Source organism: Artibeus jamaicensis, unplaced genomic scaffold, assembly GCF_021234435.1.
Source record: "Artibeus jamaicensis isolate MK-2021 breed Jamaican fruit bat unplaced genomic scaffold, CSHL_Jam_final contig_780, whole genome shotgun sequence".
NCBI classification, from domain to species: domain Eukaryota; kingdom Metazoa; phylum Chordata; class Mammalia; order Chiroptera; family Phyllostomidae; genus Artibeus; species Artibeus jamaicensis.
Window position 1 is genome coordinate 407,877 of NW_026521967.1, and position 25,600 is coordinate 433,476.

Consider the following 25,600-nt stretch of genomic DNA (forward strand, 5'->3'; position numbering starts at 1 on the left):
TCTCCCATTATATTATTCTGCATGAGTCTGGTTCAAGCAGGCCACTGGAAGTCATTTGGAAACACGGGTCGTGAATAAATTTAATGATCGAGAGGATGGTAAGTGACCTGTGGATACATTCAGCCCCATAACCAGGGAAAGCGCTTGCAAACGCCTGCCTTGTGTTCGCCTCATGTTATAGCTTCCCCCCCCAAACCACGGCACCCCATGAACAAGCACTAGCCTAGGGGGCCGTGAATTTGAATGTTCCCACCTCACAGAGCAGGTTCCTGAGGACCTCCTCCTGCAGGGCTCACGAAGTGCATGGTCACTGTGATCACAAGAAAAGCATCCTGTCTCGTCCGTCCACACGTAACTGTCATTACCCGTGGGACAGACAGCCCTGAGCCAGAGCCCCCAGGGGCCCGGACCCCACACACGTGGGATCACGTCGCCGACATGGAAAGCCCCACCCACCCCAGAAACTCACAGGCCCCGTGATAGCGAGCGTCCACGCATTTCTCTCCCTACCCCGGTCTATCTTTTCCCTAAGCACATATAATTTTACCTCTTATTTATAAAATATTCATAATTCACAGATTTATTCAACTCATATATTCCTTGTACGCATACTCATGGAACCTCCCTCCCTCCCAATAAAGGTCTTATTGCAAGAAACCCCTGAATTGCATCTGTAATTTTAGATAGTTCACTGCACTCAACAGTGCAGCTTGCAACCCACACACGCAAATTCGGCAAAAGGTTTCAACCATCCGTACCGATCCTTCTCAGGCGTAATGAATGGATTTAGGCTTCTTGGTGGGGACAGAATTTCAATGAAAAGGGTCCCCGCCTCACTCACACACCTCCTGCCCAGCCAGAAGCTACTCGTCGCTAAGTGAACACTCTGATCCGTGCGAGGGACTGCGCTCAGTGACCTGCAAGGGGGCCTCACGTGCTCCTGCTTTTAAGGGGAAGACCCCCTACCCCTGGCCCTGCCCCCGTCTGGAGGCAGCCTCTGCCCTGAGCTCTGGTCTGCGTGCCAGCCCCTCCCAGGGCACCAATTCACTCTAATGAAGGGAACACAGGCGGGGACAATGAGCCAGGAGGGGATCTGTGTCCTAATAGGCATTTGATGGCTGGCCACGGGCCCCTCCACCTGTCAGACGCCTCCTGGAAGGTTGTGCTGCACAGCAGGTCGGAGATGAGACGGGGAGAAGCGGTACCGTGTCTCCCCGGGACCCAGAAGCCTCGTAAGGATGCGCCCGGCAGAGGCTTCCCCTTCAGCCCCTTGGATTCGGGCCGGGCCCCGTCAGGCCTCAGTGCTCCGCTCAGACACGGAGCCGCAGGATTCCTCTCCTGCTTCTGGCTCGGAATGGAGGGCGCCCCTTTGCTGGGAGCAGGTGGCTGCCTGCCCTGATTTGTTCTGCACAGTCTGCCTGAGGTGCCGGCGGGTTTTATCTAGATCGCACTGCGAGGTGGGAGGCACAGCGGGTGGATGGTGGCAGAGCGGCCACGCAGGTGGGGACAGGAGGCCTAGGTGGCACCTCCACACTCACCTTCCGGACGCGGTGTGAGGACCGAGTGTGTCCTGGATGCCCCAGTGTGGCCCCGATGCCCCCTGGACTCACAGGCGGGGGCGAGGTGGCTGCAATCGGGGAGATGAGCTCAGTGAGCTGCAGCCCTGGGGGCGATTAGCATTGTTGTGAGAGGAAGAGGCTCAGACTGCGCCCTCCGCCCCGCACCGCGTGGGCACAGGAGAAGGCGGCGCCTGCCAGCCGGAAAGGGACGCCGGCGGAACACGCCCACCGCCACCGGGTCTTGGCCCTGCATCCCCAGAACTGTGAGAAATGCGTTTGCCCCGGTGACACACTGCCCAGCAGGTGGCACTTCAGCCTAGTGGGCCACGCAGACAGGCACAGGGTGGGAAGTGTCTAAGCGTTAGCGACTGGTCAGACAAACCTGGTGAACATGGCGGTGTCCTCCAAAAGGACCGTTTGCCTCAGCGACGGCACTGTCACCTGCCCGGCCGGAGTGAAAGTGACGGCACTCGGGAGCGGGTCCCCACATGTCTCAGACGGTCTGCAGCCATGGAAACGCCTGGACGCGGTGCCCGCAGCTCATCACCCCAAAACCACGGCAGATGACAGCGCCATCTGTTCCCACTTGGTCACTTCTCTCCGTCCTCTCCTTCCTGCGTGTTTAATGGAAGTGGTTTTTATCGTACAGGGCTATACAGCTTACGGAGCATGTGCTAATGCGAGGTTCAAGGTTACCCGGTACCCAATCTGCGCACCGAACTGCCAGCTGCTGGCTGGTGTGGGTCCCGGTCACGGGGTGAGGGAGCTGGCCCGGCCCCAGCATGGCCTGGCCTGGACCAGAAACGCTGCGTGTCAGCGGAGGTTAGGGGCGGCCTGGTCCCAGATGCACTGTGGCATTTTACATAGGACTTCCGTGCGACGCGTCCTAAGCCCTCGGGGTGGGGCTGCTTCCACACTGGAGGCCTCCTCCGAAACTATTTTGTCTGCACATCCATCGGCCGGGTCTGCTGCTCTTTGCTTGCCTTTGGCGTCACCGTTTGCTGTCAGGGACTGACTGTGGCTTTTCCGTGTGACGTCCTGATGGAAGGTCTCCCCCTTCCACTAAGTGATTTTGTAGGTCACTCCCCAAGGGCACCTCACTTCTGCTCAAAAACTTCAGTGCTATCCTGCCATTTTCTTTCAAATACAAATTCAAATACAAATCCTCTTCCAAGTTGGGGGCGGGTATCTTCCACTCTTTCTAGATTTTTCTCCGAAAGCTCTGCCGGACAAGAACAGGGGCCCGGCCAGCGACTGAACCCCCTCACATGGCAGGTGAGCTTTGGTCCCGGCTGAGAAGACATTCCTCAGTGCCACTGTCCCATGGCCACCGTGCCCGGGCTGCCTTGGACGGCGGCCACCTTCGCCGCAAATCCTTCACACTCCCAGGTGACAATGGTCTTTTCAGCTGAGACCCCTCTAAACGTTCCCATGTACCCTGTTTTGCCCCGTCTGTGACTCTGGTTGGGTTTTCCCTCAGGGAACCTCCTACTCACGTCACAGGCAGTCAGTCAAGGTCAGCCCCACCAGAGGCCAGCTTGACTTCGGACACCAGGCGGCTGCCCGCCGAAGTGTCACACACTGTCCGGTGCCCCGAGACCAGCCCCGACCCACGGCACAGCCAGGGAGGAGTGACGGACTGTTCCCGGTTAGAACGTCCGACCTCAGAGTGGTGGTGCCCTCGGCTCTCAGGTGATGGCGCTCGGTAAGGAGACGTGGCACCGCGGGCTCCCATCACGGAGCCCGGCGTTCGGGCAGGTGAGGGCACACAGGGCTCAGAGTTTGACGTGTCTTCCAGGCACGTTAAAGAAAAACATGGAGACAGGTGCAATATTTTGATGGTTCACTCAAAGTAAGAAAGGTTACAGCTAGAGGCGGATTTGAACCAACTGTTGATCTTTTTTCGAAAACCCAACATGTTTCATTGGGTCCAGGACTCAGTGTCCCCATTATGCACAGTCACGCACACACACACACACACACACACACACACACACACACACACGGTGAGTGAAGTCGCTGCTTGAACACCGTCTGCCGCGAAGCGTGTGAAGTTAAAGGCAACGTCCAAGTGCTGCTGTGCCCTGGTCTGCCCTCCGTTTGAATAAGAACCGCTGCCCGTTCCGAGTGTGGCCGCCGTCGAGAATGGGAGGCTCTTCACGAAACTCGTCTTAGAGTCGCCGAACCCCGGGAGCTGCTCATCACCCCGCAGCCTCTGAGCGTGAAGCGCTGTCTCCCACACCGAGGCTGCATCCTGGGCTGTCCGGCCGCCGCACAGTTTTTCTTTTCCGACCCTCCAGGCCCCCTTGTTTCGAGTGTCTCCCCTACTTTGTGTGGACTGGAAGCTCTTCTCTTCCGACTCGCTCTGGCGTGGCCGTCTGTCCTGCTGTGCGCTTCATTGGGTCAAGGGGGATCCGGGTCTCCACTGCTTCTTGAAATCCAGTTACTTTTCCAAATCCTTATATAAGAGCCCCTCTGACTCAGGAATCACACCATGGAGGGCTACAGGCTGGGGTGAGAGGGGGCCTCAGCCCACCGAGGACCACCCGTCCCGAAACATCTCCGAGAGCCTTCCCATTTTAAGCCGTCGGGTGCTCTGTGGAGCTGGAAGGAGAGGGGCAGACCCCCCCATCCCGGCTCAGAGCACCCCGATTTCTCTCTACCCATCCCCGGCGTTGCTAAACGCTCAGTTAAAACTCTTCCGGATTCCGATTCGGCGAGTGACCCTGGAACACACCCCGGCACCCCGTCGTGGCAGCTTTCTCCAGAGGGTTTCGAGTTGGATAACTTCGGTTCTTTTATTACTCAGTTTAACAGATGTCGGCGCCAACGTCTCCAGCACAGTGTGGACGTGCGGACGGGTCCAGACCCAGGCGGCAAAACGTCACATCGGCTGGAGGGGGGTCGGGTCGCACAGAATCATCTAAGTCTCCTAACCAGCCCTCGTGGAACTGTGCAGTCTTGAAGAGGAGAGGATTGCATAATCCAGAGTTTGGATGGAAATTTTAAATGGAGACCCCACATGTTGAAACGCCGTGACGTACAAATTGGCTAATTTGGGGAATAGCTGAGTTCACAACTGTCCCTTGAGAACCACTAAAATGAGTCGGTGTGGCAGCCCCTTAAAAGGTGGTGCATTTTTAGAAGGCACTTAATTAAAAATGTAAATTTATTTGTGAGTAATTTTTGTTCTTTGGACCGCCCCCCCCCCAGAAAAAAAGAAATACAGAAATAGAGAGGCATGAACACAAGATAGCAAGGGCCTGTGGAATGAATTAAAATCCCCACAGGGGAAAATTTTTCCCATTTCCTGCAACATAAATAATTCACAGCGACTGTATTTTGAGTAAAACAAGGTTACGTGGTGGGATTTCACGAGACCAGAGAACCTTGCGGTCCAGCTGTGGCGTCTGGCAGGCGACCTCTGTCTAACCGTGGCTGTGACCCGGCCTGGGGCTCTCCCCGTGCTGGCGGCCCCCCCCCCCCCAGTGCCCTGCAGGTCAGACGCCAGCAGGGCTTTCTGTCTGTGTCTTTTTTCTTAGTCCGATGTCACCCCTTAGTCCGGTCATTGTGCGTGTAGTCTTAGGGTGAAATGCTGCAGTTTATCCAGAGCTCCCTCCATGAAATAAATTACCCAAATTCCTGCCATTCAAGACATTAATTGAAATAGTTCTTTAACCTCGTCAACCTCGTGCATTTGAAACCTGGCTGTAGATTCAGCCACATGAAAGCTCTCTCAGAGGCAGGGAGACTCAGGAGCGGTGACAGGTGCCAGGGCTTGTTGACCAGGCCATCGCCACACCAGGAGGGAGGTGGGCGGCCTCCAGGCCTCCCCTGGGGACCCCTGCCGGGTGCAGAGCCCGGATGCACAGCAGCGGGGAGGGGGGGGGGCTGGCGACCCAGCAGCAGGTTCCCCTCGGCCAGGCCCAGGGGTCGTCCTGCTTCCTCAAGGTGGAGTCTGGCCTGAAGGACCTTCCTCCAGCACCTCCTGCAGATGTGCATCTCAGGTGGGGACGAGGGAAGGAAGGGCCTCGGACGGCAGTCCCTAAGGCAGAGGAGGACCGTTTCCTGGCAGGCGGGGTGCAGGGTTTCCCTCACCTGCCTGAGCAAGACCAACGTGCCCTGGGCGATGCGTGTGAACAGACGCCGTGCATTGGTTAGAACCCCCCATCCCATTAAACTAGCTGTCAGTGCATGAGTGCACCTGCATCTGTCTATTGAGTGTTAGGGGGGAGCTGCCAAGGGGCTGTGGTGACCTGAACCGGCTTTATTTTCCGCACCAACTTGGGAGTTAAATGGGCTGACACTTTATACGAAGCTGCTCCAGCCACACTGCTGGGGGCTCTTCAGACCTGTCCTTTATGCTCCTTTCAGGGGCCTCCTGACCTACCCCCCCGGGGTTGTACCAACGCCCCGAACAAGCACAGCACTCGGTGCGTGAAGGTTCTATGAGTTTACAGCCAATGACACAGAGGAGGCCTCGAGCGGGCTCAGCCCAGAGAAAACGGGCCAGACCCAGGCTGCAGACGCCTCCCGCTCCCTGCGGGCCCGCTGACCCTGACTGCCTCCAAGTGATTCTAGGACAACATTGAAGGGCAGCAGAAAACGTCCTCGTCCTGGCTTCAGGCCGACCATGAAATACCCCCTGGGCAGGTTCACCCGAGAGAGCGCGTCTGTGCGAATTCCGGCCCCTCCACCCCGGGCCAGACGTGGGCGCTGGCACTCCCCCTTCTCGCCCGCACCAGGGGGAGGGAGCAGGGGCGGCTCCCCTTTGCGTCCGTCCCGTGCATGCCACACACACCATACGTGTTCCCGTTCAGCAGTTTGTAAAGACGCATCACTCAGAGAAAGTTTTAGAACAAGGTGTTTGGATTAAAGGAGGTGTTTAGGGAAAGGGCGAAAATAATGTCCATCATGTCCTCAGACCTTGAGCTAGTGTGCGGGGGCTCGGGGGGGCGGTCAGAGAGAGATAGGAGGCAGCTGCTCAGACGGCAGACAGACCCGCCCAACACGACACTCGGACATTCATATGAATGTTCACGTGTTCTCGTAGATACCCGGACACGGGCCACAGCTGTTTCTTTTTATGTTACACTTGCCTCCCTACAAACTCGGAGGGGCGTGCCCGACAAAAACTTGCATGACATGTTTACTAAATTCAAACTGAAGTGGAAAAGCCGAGAGGGGAGAGGCTGGCGTCTCCCCGGAAGTGAGGGGCAGTGTGGGTGGGCTCCACCGTCCTCCCCGAGTGACGGGCCCGGACTGACGGTTAGCAGGAGGGAGGTCAAGGCCACAGAAGGAAAGAAGGGCTGGAGACCATCTCAGGCTGGGGGCAGCGGTGGACCCCCTCGGGGCCGTGGGCCCCCCTGGACTGGCCCCTGGCGCAGAACAAGGAGCCAGCAGGACCGCCGGGAAAATTCAGATCAGGTGTGTGAACCGGTCAGTCACCTGTGACCTGCGTTAATTTCCTGGTGCCACTGATTATGCTGTGGTGGTCTCAGAGGTCAGCCGTCAGGGTACCCAGCAACTCTCTGAGTGTCCTGTAATCTTCTCTGTAAACTGGTTTCCAAGGGGACAGTTAAAAACAAGAGGAGGGTGGGAAGGCCTTTCCTTCTTTTCACCCGGGGCAGGTGGGCAGGAGGCTGGATTTCAGGGAGTCCATTACTGAGTGCACGCCAGCACAATGCTTCCTGGTTCGGAATTAAACGTACACCAAGTCAATGTTAATTAGGTGACAAGTTGCATAGACTCTGCTGGTGCTGACTGACCCTTCGAGGGCCCTCTGGGGCTCACGGGGCTTCCCTGCTTTCTCTAAAGTTCTATTTGGGCCACAGACGCCATTGGTTTAACAGTGAAATGGTGTCTGGTTTACGGGAACAGGGGTACACACTGTCACGCACTGGTTCTGTCCCCTCGGTGAGGCCCCACACGGGCCAGGCAGGCGAGGGCCTATCCTCGGGTCGTGCTGGCGAGGCCGTGACCAGGGTGAGCAGTAGAACAAGAACGGGGCGGGTCTGGTCCAAATCCGCCCGGAGCACCCCTGCACTTATTACGGCCAAGGACGTTTTCCGAGGTGGCGGTAGGGGAGGTCATACAGACTTCTGGTCCGTTCGTGTGACTTTTCCAAGCTCTCTGCCCTGGGAACACCCCTCTGAGCACTGTCTTAATTCAGCTGGAGCCACACTGGGCAGGGCGGGATTTGCATGTGCCCACAGGCCCGAACCCAGGTGCCCGGGGAGGGGGGGGGCGGGGTCAGCTTTGTGATAAGATGGAGACAAGGACATGTTCACTGTGGCTGAACCTGCAGTGTTGACATGAGAGGTGTGGACAGAGGCGGGAGCGGCTGGTGACAGGAGTCCCCAAATGGCGCCCAGTGGGGCTCGTCCTCAGGCCCCGAGGCTCAGTCACCGAAGGCTCTTCCAGAACCGATGGCTCGGGGTCTGCCTGAGTCCAATGCGGCACAGTCTCGCGTGCCTGCCTGTCCCTGTCCCCCTCCGTCTCTGCCCCACACACGTCCCCTGTCCCATGGGGGCCTCGAGAATGATTCCCATGGACAGGGTCACGTAGTTGAAAGGTATCCATACCCCCCGAGTTATTTCCTGCCCAAACTATGTGTCCGGACCCCCTTGAACCTCTGCTTCTCAATTTAGAAACCATAGTAGCTTCACTGTGAAAGAAAATCAATGTTCTCTCTCCGTGCTATTTCCAGAGTGATGAGTCAGGTGTCCTGCCACCAAACCACCCTAGAGGAAAGGATGCGTGGCTGGATCCACTGCACACGGGGTTCTTTCATGGCAAGAGACACCGCAATTACCAGAGCACGTTGCGCAGAGAACCAGAGCCGGCAGCCCTCGGTCGGGGGCGGCGCTGAGGGAGAGTCCACAGGCCCGGCGTTGGAGTCGGGCTGGTGGTAACCAGGAGCCTTCTCTGCTGCACCCACCGTCACCCAGGTTCTGCATACGAGCCCCTGCACATTCAATACACAGATAATTTTGGCGCATGACATCATTCACCACATTTAGACGCTCCAACCGTAACCATGGCAACCTTGCAGCAAACATAGCTGAGCTGGTAATTTCACTCCAAATGAAGTAAAAATAGGGCTAATCCTATTATTGTTCTTAACAATTTTCTAAGTAACTTCTTCTTAGAGTGTCCTTGCTTGTATATTCCATCTTGTTAAAGTAGCTGACCATCCTGGAGAATTACACGAGCTTGTGTACCTGGGCTGCCCACCAGCATCAGCATCGGTGGCAGGGACCCCGCGTGACCTTGAGCTGGGAGTCACCGCCCTGCTGCTTAGGGTCCTCTTTGGAGTTCAGGGGTGGGCTGATCCCTTAAACACACCAAGTTGGAACATGCAACCATTACTCCAAAATGACAGTAAAGCAATGGTCTTTGGAAGACAAGCCGTGTCATGCATTTCCATACATTTTAAAAAGGTACTTCAAGGGATTTCGTTTTCTATGGTGAATGTGCTTGTCCACATTCCAACAGTTATTTAGGAAAAACTTTTCCTCGTCAGCCCCCACCAAAAACTCACTGAGACGGGAGCTCCATTCACACGGGGTTGAGAGATTTCCGGTTGCAATTATGGTGAACACTGAATGTCACCCGGAAAAGCCCTGTCTTCCCCGATGGCCTGTGGACACAGTGTGCGTGAAATCGCTGCACCGCTGGCTCATCCCCACCCGGGAGTTTCCCCTCAAGGCTTCTGCACCCACTGGCCATCCTGAGACAGAGCCAATGTAACAGCCTGACCGGGCGGTGGGCTCGGACCTGGACTGTCCTCCTGAGGACGGAGCTAGGGGGAAAGGAAGTGCAATTTGGAGTCCACAACCTTGAGCCTGAGCTCCGCCCTGTGCATGCTCAGCTCCTTCACCAACAGCCACCCTTGGGGCTTCTGTGCGCATCCCGAAGGACCATGGATGCCATCGAAGGGACAGGGTTATGGACACAGAGCCATCTGAGGACAGTTACCGAGAGAGAGCATGGCAGGCCAGAGGGCCGCTGGTTCATCAGCACACGCGATGCAAGCTCCCACCAAAAGCTGCCCCAGCAACCGCCCCATTTCCCCAGTTTGCTCCCAGACCATCAGTGTCGGGGCAAATACTTCCTCCATTTCAGTGTTGGAACCATCGCGAGCCTGAACCCGGAGCCCAAGAAGCAGAGGCCAGTTTCTCTGGCTCCTGTGCCGACTGTCTCTACACGGCGACGATGCCACCAGGCCCCACCCATGTCCCGGACCCCACTGGACATTTCGGACAGAACCCGGCTCTCGCTCACTCAGGATCCATCTGCACACACGTCCGAGTCTGAGAGGAGAGCCTGCGGGGCCACGTATCAGGGACCGTGCAGTGAGAGACGGAGCCGAGAGAGGGGAGGGCAGCAGAGCAACCGCAGGGGGAAGGAAGGGGCAAAACTAAGTCAAAACCATCCCGTCCCTTTGTCTGTCCCTCCAGTGCACAAAGCCGCCCCTCTACTCAGGCGAAACCGCCCGGTGTGCGGCGGGTCACCTGGCCTGTGCAGGTGGAGCCCCACACACTCGGCACCTGCCACACGGACCCTCTCTGTTGGAGACTTCGGTGTGGGTGTGCGCGCCTCACCGTCTCCTCTCTCAGGTGCATCCATTCACAGACGCTGTCTGATCGTGGACTCCCAGCTCACACCTGCCGCACTCACACCTTGTCTCTCCCCCGACCTGACCTCTGACCTGCCAGGCAATCCCTCAGCACCAAGGACCCATCAAATTTCTCACAAAGAGGGCCATTTACCACTAATAACCTACTTTCTGGGAATCAGGCACCGCATATTTGGGAGACACGGTGACTTTCTGAAAGCCGGAATGGTGTGATCTTACAGCGGAGAGAGTGTCGAGTCTCTCACCGCAATGGACAGATGCTTACTGAGTTGATTTAAAGATCACTTAGGGTGGCCCCTTTTCTTAAGTAAATAGCTGAGCAATCCATCCAAATTCACAAGGTTCATTTGCGGTATAACTTGGAGTAGTGTCCCGCACACCCAGCGTTCAGCTCAGAACCCACAAACTCTGGGGTCGCACAGAGTGAGAGTTTGAAGATCAGAGCGTGTGACAGAACCAATAAGTGGGCGAGCGTGGGACAGAACCAGTAAGTGGGCCAGCTGCTCAGTCTGCGGGGTCGTCCCGGGTAAGTCCCCTGGGGAACAAAGACCGCAGAGGCGGTGGTCTTTTCTCTCTGAACAGAAGGAACATTGGACACAACTTCAGTGCAATTACTGCAAGGAAATAATTTACCCATTATTGGGAACGCTGTGCTTTGAGTCTCGTGTCTTGAGAAATCAGATAAACTTAAATTTCAATAGCCGATTTAAAGCAGGTGGTGTAATTTATAACGTTGCTTAGGTTTGATATTTTACCCATTAGTCTTTGTACTGCAGTGCAAACCGAAACCCGGGGGAACAGCCACGACGCTTATTTCACACTCTCTTTTCTCCGCGCATGCGTGGCCAAGCCCCTCCGTTCCACCTGGCTTTGAAGAAACGTGTATCCCAGCTTGTAGATCAACACCTGACACAGGTGACTGAGGCAGGTTTTAACGTGCCAAGAAATTAAATACTTAAAACAACAAAAGCAGCTCAACCTACAACAAATGTCTTAGATCAAGACACACTTCAAGCCTTTGCCACCTCGTCTTTGAATTCTCCACTTTCAGTGGCACTGGGAGATGCGGCTAAAGCTGCTCTTGCCACCGACACCATGCAACTGATCAGATCCGGTTTTCCTGACCCCACCGTGTGCCCACCAGAGCCCTAACAGGCACTGACCATGTTGCCCGACCTCACACGTATGTTGGGGTGGTATTTGTGGTTTGCCGGTGACCCACCAAGTGGCTCTGTGACGTGGTGTGGCGTGTCCAGGGAGAACAAGAATCAATCAGCCATGTGTCAGCAGCACAACAGATCAGTGACGGGTAAGCCCACAGCCTGAAAACATCTGATCACTTTGCATCAGCTCTGGACCAAATCCAACCCTTACCTTGCTTGGCCGTCTTTGGGTGACTTTATAAGAGTCCAGGATGGTAGCACAGTCAGTTCCCGTGCCGTACTCAGGGCACGGAGGGCTCCCCCAGCCCCAGATGCCCGCACAAAGACAACTTAGGAACTTTGAAGTCCATGGCAATAAATATCAACGACCTTTTCGTAGCTAGCATAGCAAAGCGAAGAAACACCATGCATGTCAGCAATCCCCAGGGAAGGCGCGTGACCGAGCGTCGTGTGGGAAACACATCGCTCCGCGGCACTTACCATATGGAAGGCGCCTCCGTCCCGCTGATCTCCAAGAAGTCGTAGCCCTCCTCCAGCTGGAAGTCGGTGAAGACCAAGGCGATGGTGTCCCCGGGCTCGGCCAGGATGGTCCACGTGCAGTCGGCGTTGTTTCCGTACTCCGACGGGAAGTGCGGGCTGGAAATGCTGCTGCTCGTCCCCCGCAAGGTCCCCCCGCAGGCGCCCTCGGCTGCAGGGGACAGAGGGAAGGGGGGTCTCACACACGGGTGCATTGACAAAGGGTCACCCGGGAACAGGGACGGACAGTGCCTAGCTGAAAGCTGAGTCTCCGCCCGACTCAGGGGTTGTGCAGATTTGTTAACTGCGTTCTGTGGGAAAGCTTACAGAAGTCGTACAGTAACGTCACATTAGTCACCCAAGTGCCATCGTAGGAAAGACTGAACTCATGGCTGTCCCCAAATCGGGACTGTCTGATCGCTGCACACCTCACATCTCGGGACAGATGAACGGTTGTTCCAAAACTTGTCTCGGAACCTTGAGGGATGGAGAGAAGTCGGTGACATTCTGAGATCCAAATGTACGGTGCCATCGTTCCTCAATGCTTTGACACACATTTGAGAAAACGGTGCTCTTAAAAGCAGTTATCTATCTTTATTTTCTATAGAGTTTGGAATGTGTATTTGGTTTTGAACTTCAGATAATATCATAAGATGTTATCATAACAGAGACACCTTGATTCATAAAAAGATTCCAACTAGAAAATAGTTGCATGAAAATTTAAACTTACAGTATTTTGGGAAAGGACCAAGTATAAAGTCAATAAAGATGAAATACATATGATATCAATAAGCATTGTAATAAGGAGTAGAAGGAAGGAAAGAAGAGAAGAAAGGAAGGAAGGAAGGAAGGAAGGAAGGAAGGAATTATATTCGTAGACATATCTTAGAATATGTTATTTTACAAAAAAACTGATCTACCCTCTATACGCAATTGACTACATAGATAACATTTGGTAATACATGATGATACTTTTTTCCCCACCATAAAAAGCGCCCAATAAAAATAAATGGAAGAATACAGAACTTTCCTAAAGCAACTAACTGCCAGGATCTTAATGAAGCCTGAGGCCTCATCAGCCATGGTGACATTTTCAGCTATGTCACCAGTTTCTGAGGGAGCGATGTGGACACCAGAGACCCACACCCCCTCGCCCAGCCTCTCCCCAGGACACATGCATGAATGAGGACCAAGGGTCTCCTGAGAGGCTGCTGGGCCTCACCACCAGAGACCTCCCCCTAAATAGAACAGCCAGGAGAAAGCATTTCTTCTTTAACAGGATCATGAACAGGGGACACAGAGACTGTGGCTTCCCACGCTTGATGCCGGCCATGGGCATTTAGGGCCGGACCGTCCTCTATCCTGGGAGGCTGCCCTGCGCTTCCTGGGGGATTTAGCAGATCCTCACCTGTGTCCACCTATTGCCAAGAATAGTCCCCCATTTGTGATGACCAAAGTGCCCTGTGTCCCCAGCCCCCCTTCCCGAATGCCCCGCACTGCAGGAGTGCTTCGACCCCACAGGGCCTGGAGTTCTCTGGTCTTGCTGCTTGTCCCTTTCCCCGCTCAGCCCCTCAGGTCCTTGTTTGTCCCCTTGCCATCCTTAGCTTCCACGGCCATAATCCCAGGGTCAATAGCTCCGATTTGCATCCGAAGGGAAGCCGCACTTCCTGCCCTGCAGGTACATGTGACTGGAGAGAAACCGGGACCAGAAACATGCGCACGGGGCTAATTTCTACCGGACGGCCAGACCCAAACTGCCCTCGAGTGACGGCGTCCCCACTTCCTTTCGCCCCCTCTTTGGGGACGACCGTTTTGTAGCTTCTTCCTCAACCCGCCAGCATCGTCCACCACGTCCTCACTCCTGGGGTGATCTTGCCCCCATCACACTAAAACGAAAACTGAGAGGAACCTCACGACCGGTCACCACCACATCTGACCACCTGCACTTCTGCGGATAGAAATCGCGTCGGGACTGAGCCGTAGCCGCTGCAGCCCCAGGCCGACACCTAAGTGGCGGTCTTGCTCGCATCCCCAAGCAGATGGCAGCCAAAGCGTCACTGCTGTCTCCTCTCTTGCGAGGATCATTTCCCCTTTTTACGGCAGAGTTCTTTTCAGCACACAGACTTGTGATAGTGTTGCCCATTCAGGTTTTTTAGAAAAGCGACTCTGAAATAAATCACTATATGCCTTGCCTCTGTACACTTATTGCTAGCAATGAAACTTAAGGGTATAATTCAAAATACAGAAGAAAGCTTGTCTACCACCCGAGTCTGCATTCACCTCTAGCCTTGACTGTGACACCCCTTTCCCAGCAACACACCTGAAAACACCTGTCTGGGGCCAAGACTGCAATTTCCCACCTGCTCTAGAACCCTCTCGAGCCGTGACGGGCCCCGCAGCAGGCCTCTCAAGTGAGCTCTCACTCCCAGCTCACCTGTGCTCTTGGCCACATGTGATGGCCATCCCTTTCCTCCTCCTTAAAATACATTTTTCACTAGACTTGAAAAGCTTTCTTAAGCTTAAAATAATAGCAAATTCGTAAGAGGTTGCCAGTGTAGCAGAGCGGTGCTGTCTGCCTGGCGCGTCCACCCTGGCGTCAGCTTCCCGGGGCACGAGTGGCCCAGCACCACACGCGCTCTGTCCACCCGCGCTCTGTCTGCCCTCGGAGTCCGCCCTCGGCCCTTCACTCCCTTGTGGCCCTCAGCTGGTCCCCACCGCACGGACTCAGACACCACGTGTGTGCTGACAGTCTCCCAGTGTCTAGTTCAAGTCCAGATCCCTCCCCCTGATTCCAGCTGACTGTCCAACCGCCTGCATGACGTAGCCCTGTGGACAAGGGAGTAGCGTTCCAGACGCACCAGCTCCCGAATCTACCTCTTGGTCCTCCCCTTTCCAAATGTGACCTTGTCCCTCTTCTCAATCTCAGTAAATGTCCACTTGGCTCTTCGCCACGGTGCCATCGGTGACCCTTCTACCCCCTCACATCCCTCCTTGAGCAACAAAGCCCAGGGGGCCTTCCTTTGAACCGCACTCCGAACGCGGGCACATCTCCCCAACCTCGAAGCTGCCCCACCTCCCAGGCACCACCCCCTCCCGTCCGAACGCCTGTCCTGCCGTCCTGACCGCAGGACTTCCACCCTGCCCCTCCCCTCTGTCGTCTTTCCTCTGGGGGGTCCTCTTCAAGTCCAAGGGCAGCGATGCCACTTCTCATCTTAAAACCCTCCAGGGTCTTCCCCTTCACTCAGGATGGAAGCCCAAGTCCACACTAGGGTCCGCACGCCCTGCGGGATCTTCCCTGCCCACCTCTGACCTCCTCTGCGACCCCCACACCATCGTCCGCCCTGCCCTCGCCCTGTGCTCCGGTCTCAGGACCGGTGCCCTGGCCATGTCCCTGATCCGGGCCGTTCTCAGGATGCTCTCATGCACCTTGCTTCCCAGATCCTTCCGGGGCCAAGGACCCTGCTTTTGCTGAAGACAGGTGTCCCCGCACACGGGGCTTCGGGAGCCTAAAGCCCTCCCTGAGCCTCCGAGCCCCTGGTCGCTGGGGCTTGTCATCAGATGTGGTTTTGTTAACGAGAGCTCCTCTGAGCATGTGCTCCAACCAGCTGTGACACATTTAACTGGCTTTTCCTCGTTTCTGTATTTATGTCGTCTATCTCCATCCGTTAAAAAGTGACCTCCGACCAGCTGGCATTTTTTTGTTTCCTTCACTTGGTGACCCGCATACTAAGAACCAACAGGAGGGAATCACAGCGTGTAGATGGCGCAGCGTCCATCTGGTTTGGTAGGTAGAGTCTCACCGGCACACGGTCCTTCCGATCCGTCCGGGGCCGGTCTGTGGGGCCCTCCACTCCTCAGCGGTGCACACGGCAGCAGCAGTAGGCGCCGAGTGGCTAGCAAGGACTGGAGTGTCCACTCGGGAGCCCTGGACAGACATGTTTACTGGCCTTGTTGTTTACCATCTGATGCCTCGTGGGCCCCGACAAATGCTTCCTCCCAGGACCAGCGTGTGGGCGCAGACACTAAGCAGACATATTCCCCCGAAACCAAGGGGCAATTAAGGCAACTTGAGGGTGTCATTTTAATGCCACTGACTTCTCTCAAATTAAAAGGAAATACATCAAAACCCAGAGTAATTGTGCTGAAACTGCTTGCAGCCTGGAGTTTGCAAAGCACAAAGAACACTCCCACAATTCCTTCTTGGGAAATAATTAAATAGATGCCGAAACAATGCCGTGCACACAGAGACACTAATTATAGCATTATGTGCTGAAGCAAACATTGGAAACACTCGGTATGTTAAATTATGGGGAGAGAAATGCCATTAATTTGTATAATTTTGAGGATATGGAGAATAAAGTGTAGTCGGCGAAACGTAAAATGTTGCAGAGGCGACCCAGTAAAGTGGAGAGATGACGGGACGGCGCTCTCTGGCTTTGGCCTTGAAAGTGGCCTTGGCCTCTCGGCCTCCGCTCTCACTCGGCGCCGGCTCGTTGATGACTAGGAGCGATATGGGGACGGCCACCATCGACTGTGAGCACCCGGAGCTTCTCACGTAACCTATGCCAGGCCCGAGACACTAAAAATGGTACCAGCTCAGTTTAGCAGCTTCAGAACTGAGGGCTTTGTCAGTGTCCCAGGTGTCCCGGCCAGGCTGACACGGAGCCGGGCCCTGTGGGACAAAGTCCACCTGCTGCCGGGCACAGCGAATGCCAGCGACCTCCACGGGTGGGTTTCAGCACCAGACCCACATGGTCCTGCAACGGCACAGGTACCTGCATGGAGCACCGTCATGGGCAACGACCGTGACTTGACTCCCCCGAATGAAAAATAACTGGCCCAGAAGCCCTCAGGGTGGTGTTTAAACTCGTTCCAAGATCTCGTTTCACTTGCTAGTGTAAAGGAGAAGCGTCTGGCGGGGAGCCTGGGGCATTGTGGAGACGCCAAGCGTGGGAACCGGATTGACAACTGTCTCCAGTCGACCTCTGGTTTTAGTGATTCCTTTGCCCAGTTTTGCCGAGATTTACATCGTGCGAGAAAAGCACTGAAACTGAACTGTCTAAAGCTGTTCCAACTTAATGTACAGCCAGGTTCCTCCTATGAAGACGGTCCCGTGGATCTGCACGGCTCGGCCCCGACCGGGCGGCTCCCTGGAGACTCACTTTGCTGCGCCCCTTCGGCTACGTGGCCGCTGCGGCCGCAGCCGGCCTCGCTGTGGCAGGAGTGACAAGCAGCCCCGTGTGGCGCGGCTTCTCGCCTGTCTCCCTGCAGCGGCGCCATCTCCTTGGCTTCCCTTCCTCTCCTCACGAGCGGCAGAGAGCCTGCAATTAAAACACTTCAAGCGACATCTCACAAAGCATCAGCGAGTGACATATTGTCCCTTCCCGTCATGTTGCGTCAGGCTCGTCAATTAAAGAAATTTGTGGCTTCAGATAGCTGTCCCCAAGGCATGAGCACACGTGTTTTATTTATGTGTTTTGTTACGGGTGTTACTGAGATCCACCGGTTCTTCACTGGGTGGCTCTCACCTCTCTGCTAAGGGCTATTAATTCTTCCAAGAATATGCAGCTGCCTTGAAATGGACAGAAGCAGTCCGTCCTTTAAAGAACACCTGCCACATCCCGTGTCCTGTGAAACCGCCACATGGCAGGGATGATGCGCTTTCAACAACCAGGTAAGTCTGTACCTTCAGTGCAGGTGTTCGCACAGGCACAGTCGGAGCTCTGAGGGGCGCCAGGCAGCCCCTGCCCGGGGGGGCACCGGGGGGCGGGGGCGGGGGCGGGGGCTCTCCCTCCGTCTTCTCCAAGCGTGACTCAGTCCACGGAGACGTGGGTTCGTCTTTAGCTGAAACCGCCCTCTGTGGGCTCAGCGTGCGGAGGGTGGGACTTTTCCTTTGAGACCCGCGAGGCCGCCCCGTCCATCAAGTCCCCAGAGGCGGTCCTACTCGGTGCTCAGCGGGAACCATTTGCACCCACGGAAAAGACCGAGACAGCGTCGCTTTTCCCTCCCGGTCCCTCACTGACTTTCTCTGTCGTTCCACCGAATCTCCACGTGGACACCGAGAAGAACAGCTTCTCAAACGTTTGCTTTGCCTGTGTGTGTGACGCCGTGCGTGACACTGTGCCGGCAGGGGTGCCCACCCGTGGCCCACAGGCCACCTGGGCCCAGGACGGCTGTGAATTCGGCCCAACACAAAATCGTCAATTCACTTCAAACCTTGTTTCACTCATCAGTTTTGTTGGTGTTTGTGTGTTTAACGTGTGGCCCGGAGACACCAAAAGGTTGGACGCCCCCGGTGTGCACGCACGCACACACACACATGAATATATGCGTGTATGCTGTATGTGTGTATACCGTATGTGTGTATACTGTATGTGTGTATACATGTGTACATGTGTACATGTGTGTATCTTGTGTGTGTGTGAACAGAGAGACACGCGCCCGTGTTTGAACGCCGGTCACACCCTAACTAAGGGACGCCCTGGCCAGAGGAGGACGGCAGGTCCACGGGGTCACTTGGGGTCACTCGGAGTCACCGAGGCTATGGGGGAGCTCGCCGGAAGTGTGATCGGCGCGGGGACTGCGGCCCTGTCCTCCCAGGGAGGACGGTCCTCTGCGGGCGGGTGGACAACACGTCACTGTCACCGGAGCGCCATGCCCTGTGCTGCCTTCTGGCCTCATGAGCAGCCCCCGGGCACGTTCCGAGGGCTGAACTGTGATTACAGAGTAAAACATAAACGTTATCTGCTTTGACGGCACGAGGGTTCTGTTGGGGCCGAGAGAGCGCAGGCGGAGGCCAGACTAGAAAGTGTTCTGGGAGGGCAGAGGCAATGCTGGGGACACCAGCTGTGGCGGGGGGTGGCAAGTGGCAGAAGCAGGGCCGGAAGGTCAAGTGTGTTGTTTAAATTTCCAAAGATAATACAGAGAAATCTAAGTGAAATCGGGAGAAACAAGACACGGCAAATCAGGGTGCTATCTGGACATTAAAACTCACAGGAAGATGTCCACTTAAAAAATTCAGAATTGAGAAAGAAGAAGAGCACGGACAGGTTTCCGACACTAAGGACAAACCCCTGGAAAAGGCGCTGAAATGTCTGTCACGTAAAGATGTGGGCACTGTGGTGGGACGCGCGGGGCCCCTTCAGCTTTGTGAACTGCGTTAATCCCGGGTGTGTGCTCTGTAGACTGAACGAGTTTTAGTGGGACCGGGACGATGCGGTTAAACGTGCAGGTGGCTCATCACGCCGCCTGCGTCCCCTGTTTGCAGCGTATCAGCAAGTGTGTATTTAGTCCTTCCCTCGGCACGGGGACGCCAGCCCTCTCCCTGCACGAATTTCACGGCGATCCGAGGTACGAGCAGGGTTGTGCATTTACGGCTTCGGTGTATCTGCACAGCGACATCCCGTAAGTGATTCTGGACACCCTCTGTGGGAGTTCATACGAGTCACGCACACCGTGTTCCTCCGGGCTGACGTGTGAGGGGCAGAATGTGTGCAGACACTATGGCGGATGCTTGCAGTCGGGGTGTCCAGAATGTAGGGGTCTCATCACTGTTAAGAACTATTTCTGAGGCCTCGTTGGCAAACACGAATCTTCCACCGCTGAGGAAGGTAGGGCCACGGGAAAGTGATGTTCAGGGAAGAGAGCGTGGGTCTCCAGCTGGCGTGGACTCGCGTGTGCTGAGAGCCAGCTTCTTCCCAGTGTGCGTGTCTCCTGCAGTGGCTAGTCACGTGGGCGGAACACAGCAGCAGACAGAAGGCCACACTCAGACCGACAGAAACGTGACCCAGGACTGGAGAGTCACAGTGAAACGGTCTCCGGAGGAAGATGACGGACAAGAAACATGCCCACTTTGTGGGCCGACGACAGAGAAGGACGATCTCTTTGGGCCTGGCAGTAGGTTTCTTCTAAAGGCACGTTTCCTAAAACAGACCCTTACCCCCCTTCTTCCCACTTTCTCGTCTGGTCATGCCGTGCACCCCAAGACAATGGCCCGCCCTTCGTGTTTTCCACCCAACGAGAACACTCCTCTTTTGGACCTGATCCCCCGTGGCCCTGCGGCATCCTGGAGCTCAAGGTGATTTATGGAAGATCCTGGCCTCCAGCATCATGGTCTCTGTAATTCAGTAGTGAAGTCGGGGACACACAGTGCGGGCGGAGCGCGCTCCAGCCCTGAGCGAGAGCACCTGCCCTGGAATCTGCCCAGCAGCGCCTCCCTCCGCTCTCACACTTCTCCTCGGAGCGCACGCCGTCCCCGTAGCTACAGAAACGGTCAGTCCATGCAGAGGCTGCGGGGACAGCAGGGACGGTCCACAATAATGAAGAAAAATTCAGGGGGATGCAGGCACTGAGGTGAAAACGCAGGGATGTGAGGGAGATGAAAGCATTACGCTTCCAGAACAAAATCGAATGCTCATCCTTGCGAGAGGTCAGTTCGATGCTGGTCTCCCATTTAAAGAAACTCACGTTAAATAGTGCTGGCTGCCCTCCCACTTTGTTACATGTTGATTGCATTGAACACAAAGTTGCATCGTGTTTCTTTAAAGGGCATCAGGACTCCAGAGGGGACACGCACACCTCCCCATCACCCTGCCGGCTACCGCCGCCCCTCAGATCAGACGTAGGTCCTTCGACCCCAGCAAAGCGCCGTTGCAAAGGAGGAGGCGGCGGGTGCCCCCGTCAGGGACACTGCTGAGAAGAAGCCTCACGCGATTCCTGGAACTAAGGTACTAGCAGTAGGAGGAGCGGAAAACATACTCATTTCATTTTTGTAAAATATTGAAGCCTATATTGCTGACATTCACTTATGTCTCTTATAAGCATGTCCCATCTACGCATTTATAAATATCAGATCAATGATTATTTCTTTATGATCCAGTTACCCAAGTCAGTGAGTAACAATGGTGCGGCTTTCAACTTTCTTCCAGGAAATAATTACATCTAATTTACTGTCCTTTGTAATCTAACTAGCCCAAGCATTAGATGAAGCAATATTTGAGCATAAATTTCGTAACCTGTAATAGAGAAGAGAAAATACCAGGACAAAAGCTTCTTGATACAGCTGAGATTTAGAAAATTGGTGACAGAATAGGAAAAATAGGGGCCTTAGTGTTACTACACATGCCCCGGCTTTGTAAGGTTTACAACAGTGGGATCAGGAAGCACTGACCCATCAAGAAGAAAACTCCTGGGAGACGTGTGGGCAGAACAGAAGCTGTTGTGGCCCTGGCCGGTGGCTCAGCTGGTTAGAGCGGCATCCTGATACTCCAGGGTTGCAGGTTTGATCCCCAGTCAGGGCACGCACAAGAGTCAACCAATGATGCATCAGTAAGTGCAAGAACAAATTAATATCTCTCTCTGTCTGTTTGTCTGTCTCTCCCTTCCTTCCTCTCTGTCTCCATTCCACCCTCTCTAAAAACAATAAATAATTATTAGAAAAAAAGAGTTAAAAAGAGAAGGTGTACTACTTGCTGTTGACATTTACTTTTGCTTTTCCGAGTCTGTGACTCGTGATCGGGGGCTCCGCACCCACCGGAGCCTGTTTCCGGACGGACGGGGGTGGAGCTGTAAGGACACCGCACATTAGGCTCCGTTACCAGGCGTCCAGGGCGCAGGACCGACGTTACCACGGCAGCGCCTGCCCCTGCCGGGCTCCCCACACGTACAGGGAGCTCAAAGGCATTAAGGTAAAATATAAAATAGCAACAACACGAATGATTTAAACCAAAGGACCTTTTTCTCAAAGAAAAAATTTTTAAAAGGGCTGCAACGGTAAGAAAGGACTGAATTTGGAGTTAAGAGTGAAACTGACAAACGTGTAAGATCGATGGCTCTGAGGTGAAAGGTCCACAGTGTTAACCGAAAAAGTGGGCAAGAGTTGGAAATCAGGCGCCGTGGTGCACTGGTAAAGAGCTCTCAGGGGAAAACAAACAACAGGAAACACCTTCCCGGCAGTGTTTGCTCACGTCCAAGGTGTTGACACCGTGCCAACAGAAGGGACCCGGGACACGGGGATGGAGGAAGGGGCAGCGGCTTCAGCAAGGCCGGCGCCCATGAGCCCCCACACGGCGGGGAGTGTGGAGGAGAGAAGCCAAACACCTGCCAGGGACGCCGACAGAGGAGATGGGACCGTCTAGGGGACCACTGTGGGGCACGTCCGCGGCCACGTGGCACTGAACTCGTGGTGAGGTGCTGATGCTGTCTGCTGGAGAGAGGAGAGGCCCCATGAAGGCGTGTGGGGGGCAACGACTCAGGAGCGGGTCGTGCTGGGTTGGGGAGCTGAGGGTCCCGATGCGGAGCTCACGTAACCCACCCGAAGGAGGTGCAGGGGAGAAAACAAGTAACTGAATAGGACACAGGGGTGGGGTGGGCGTGAGTCAGTGTGAAAGTGAAGACACACGTGGGCAACAGTGGAGAGCAAAGCCGAGGTAACTCCAGTGCCCCTCCAGAGGGGCTGGGACCGCCAGGGCCAGGGGGCGGGAACAGGGGAGAAAGGCACATGCGGGGCCTGCCCGCGGCAGTGACGTTGAACAGGATCCATTCGCTGAGGGGAGTCTATGGAAAGGCCTGGGATATGGGGGGGACGTGTGGGTTTTGGGACAACACTTTTTGCTACTAGATATCTGGAAAACGATGAATGGCAGTGAGGGAGGAAAAAACAAACAAGAGATGTAAGAGCGCCAGGAGCGTGCACGGGAATGAGCCCTTCCAGAGGGTAAAGGACGTTTGGAACACACGACAGGCACAGCAGGGATTTTCCGGGACGCGGGACTCCTCCGGACACGGTAGACGCAGGCTCCGACGACGGCTGGCCGGAAGGGCCTGTGTCCCAGCTCACCCGACGCGTCCCCTGTACACTGAGCCCTGAACACATTGCCTACTCGCGAGGAGTGAGTGTGTCCAAGTCACACCTGACCCACCATAGGTCATCAATATGTCCCCGCCAGCAGCAGTGGGAGTCGGTGGTGACAGGCCGTTCCTGAAACAGTCACCGTCAGGGGACCCCATGAGACTGCAACGTTTGACATGCAAAACTGGAAAAGTGTTCCTTCACAGCGTGGGCTAGTCCAGAAACATGCCAAGGAAAACCCCGCACCGTTACAGGGTCACTTACGGTGAGGCTGTGAGTTTGGTTATGAGCCTGGGTTAAAAGTCAGACGCGGAGAAATGTCTGTTCAGGTGTCTGCCCGTCTTTTGCTTGCTTCTCTGCGGTGATGTGGTCCGAGCTCCTCACAAATCTGGGGTATTAATCCCTCATCTCGTGCATCACGGGTGAAAATCTTATCCCATTCATTCAGTTGTCTGTTCGTTCTGTTGATGTTTCCTGTGCTGTGCATTTTTAAAGACTTGCTGCAGTTTCGTTTGTTTGTTTTCTTTTGTTTCCCTTGCCCAAGGAGGTACATCCGAGAAAACCCTGCTGTGAGACACGTGTGAGATCTTACTGCTGACATTTCCTTCTGGGAGTTTTACGGTCTCGAGTCTCACATTTACCTCTTTAGTCCGTGTCGGGTTTATTACCATGTGTGGTGTAAGAAGGTGGTCTAGCGGGGGGGGGGGGGGGCGCTCCGTAAAGTATGGACTTTCTACCCACGTTGCTGTACATCTGCAACTAATACAGATGATACTGACTGAAAACTGTAATTAAAAAGTAAAAAGACATAGGAAAAGTCAGGCGTGAATTTGAGTCTTCACACATTCTACCTCTGTAAACTTTAAATTAAAAAAATTTGTTTTTCTGTTAAAAAGTGTCAATAGTTATTATTTCAGTGGGTTGTGAGAATTCAATAATATGATTCAAGTCAAGCACTTAGCACACTGTCAGGCGTTACATGAAATGTTAGTAGTGCTTTCGCTTTTGAAACTGTAAGATGAATTTTTCTGAATAAAGTCAAAAATTAAGAACCAAAACAAGCTCTTCCTCAGGGTTTTTTAGTCAGTAATATTAACATTATGGAAAAGGCTAAAACTCACGGGGCTTTGGGTGCGGTGATTCTAACCTTACGCCGACTCAGATGCTGAGCACGTCAAGTGACAGCACGTCCCTTCGCGATTGCGTTATTTCGGAAGTCTAAGAGCACTGACAGAGCCCTAAAACGTGAATTTCAATGACCAGGGGTATCTGTCATTTTTAATGAGAAAAAGAAGAAAAGCAACTATCCAGTCAAGATGGACAAGACGCTGTGTATTAAAACTTAGATTAGTCTGATGAGAGGCAATACATGCGCAGAAATTCATGGAGTCTGAGCAATAGAATGAAGACAAGTTTGGATACTTGAGGACCGTATCTATACTTGTTTCTCAGGTGACATGCAATATACGCCCTTTGGGAACAGAATGAAGCTGACCTGGGCAGACCCAGCAGGATGGACCCTGTGTCACCCCTGGGAAACGTGTGACGTCAGCTCCAGAGCCGGACACCTGAAGCAGGTGTGCGTTCCCCGGCTTCTCCCTGCACAGCACCTACCTCTGCAGAACGGGGCAGGGAAGTCCCAGGACGCGCCGTTCCCCGGGCTGACGATGCAGGTCAGGATCGCGTGGCCCTCCAAGACGTAGCCAGAGAGACAGCTGTAGCGGATTTTGTCTCCGATGTTGAATCTCGTTCCGTGCAGGACGCCCTTCAGTATCTCCCCAGGGTTTCCGCAGGTGTGGCTCGGCAAAACTGCGGGAAAGAGAAAAGAAATGGTAAAGGATGGTGTTGTATTAACAGCAATCTACGGCCCAACACATACACCGCCTTCTGAAGTATTGAAAGCAGTGACTGTGGCACAACAGTAGTTTAATTCAGCCTCAGAATTGAACAGAGAAATGTATTGGTGTTTTACATCAGCAGTTCAGTATTTTAGTCAAAACATCTTTAAGGTATAAATGATGCATTTTGATGAGAGGGAAAAACACGACTCTGTATAAATTCGGTGCCCTCATCTAGGTTGCTTTTCCGATGGGGGGAGTCTGCAGCCCCCTGAAGCCAGCCTCCTGTGACAGAGCAGGGTGCAGACTATCCCAACAGTGGACAAGCATCCATGGATGTCCACCCCACCTGGACTCCGGACCAGCACAGCCTGGAGCCCACCACCAACCAATGTTTAATCAAGGTTTGATGGATAAACAGTAGATGAAAGATCATTCACTCATCTATCAGCTTTTAACAAAACTGCCCCCTATTTTATCAGTAGAATTCTGGGCACGTCTAGTGTCTGAGTCACGGCTGGGTTTCAACCACCAGTGTTAACCATCAGATACTGTGTTCACTCACACTGTGGCGAGACAGCCTGAATCTTGCCCTTCTCGACTGCCTCACGTTTTCTGCCTACATCAATGACCTTGAAACCTAATTGACACGCCATCCCCACTCAGAAAACATAGTTGTTGACTACATCAATGCTCATTAGGTTGAGTAGAGACAGGTGATGATTGTGAGCTGTGGCCTCTATATTTCTGGTTTAAGTCCAGAAGGTCCCCAGTACATCAGCTGCTATCACGTAGAATTCAGACTAAGGACCCCACCATTTAAAAAAGGAATGACTTCCCAACAGAGAAGTACTTCCAAGTGAATAACATCAAATTATTTTTTATCTGCATCCAATTATTTTACACTGGTACAGAGTGTAGCTTGATATATACATAGAATATGGAGTAATTTTTTTTTGTTTTGTTTGTGTATAAACTGAGAAAGAGACAGACCTTTGGAACGAGGTGGAAGCTCAGCATTTCTAAAATTATTT

General features: G+C 54.2%; 1 protein-coding gene across 1 annotated transcript in view; it reads right to left on the bottom strand.

Moving 5' to 3' along the window:
- CSMD1 (CUB and Sushi multiple domains 1) overlaps positions 1–25,600 on the bottom strand; it is a 731,453-nt gene that overhangs the window by 401,484 nt on the left and 304,369 nt on the right. The window contains 2 exon segments of the mRNA XM_053672625.1: positions 11,844–12,051; positions 24,343–24,537. Coding sequence (XP_053528600.1) covers positions 11,844–12,051; positions 24,343–24,537 — 403 coding nt within the window.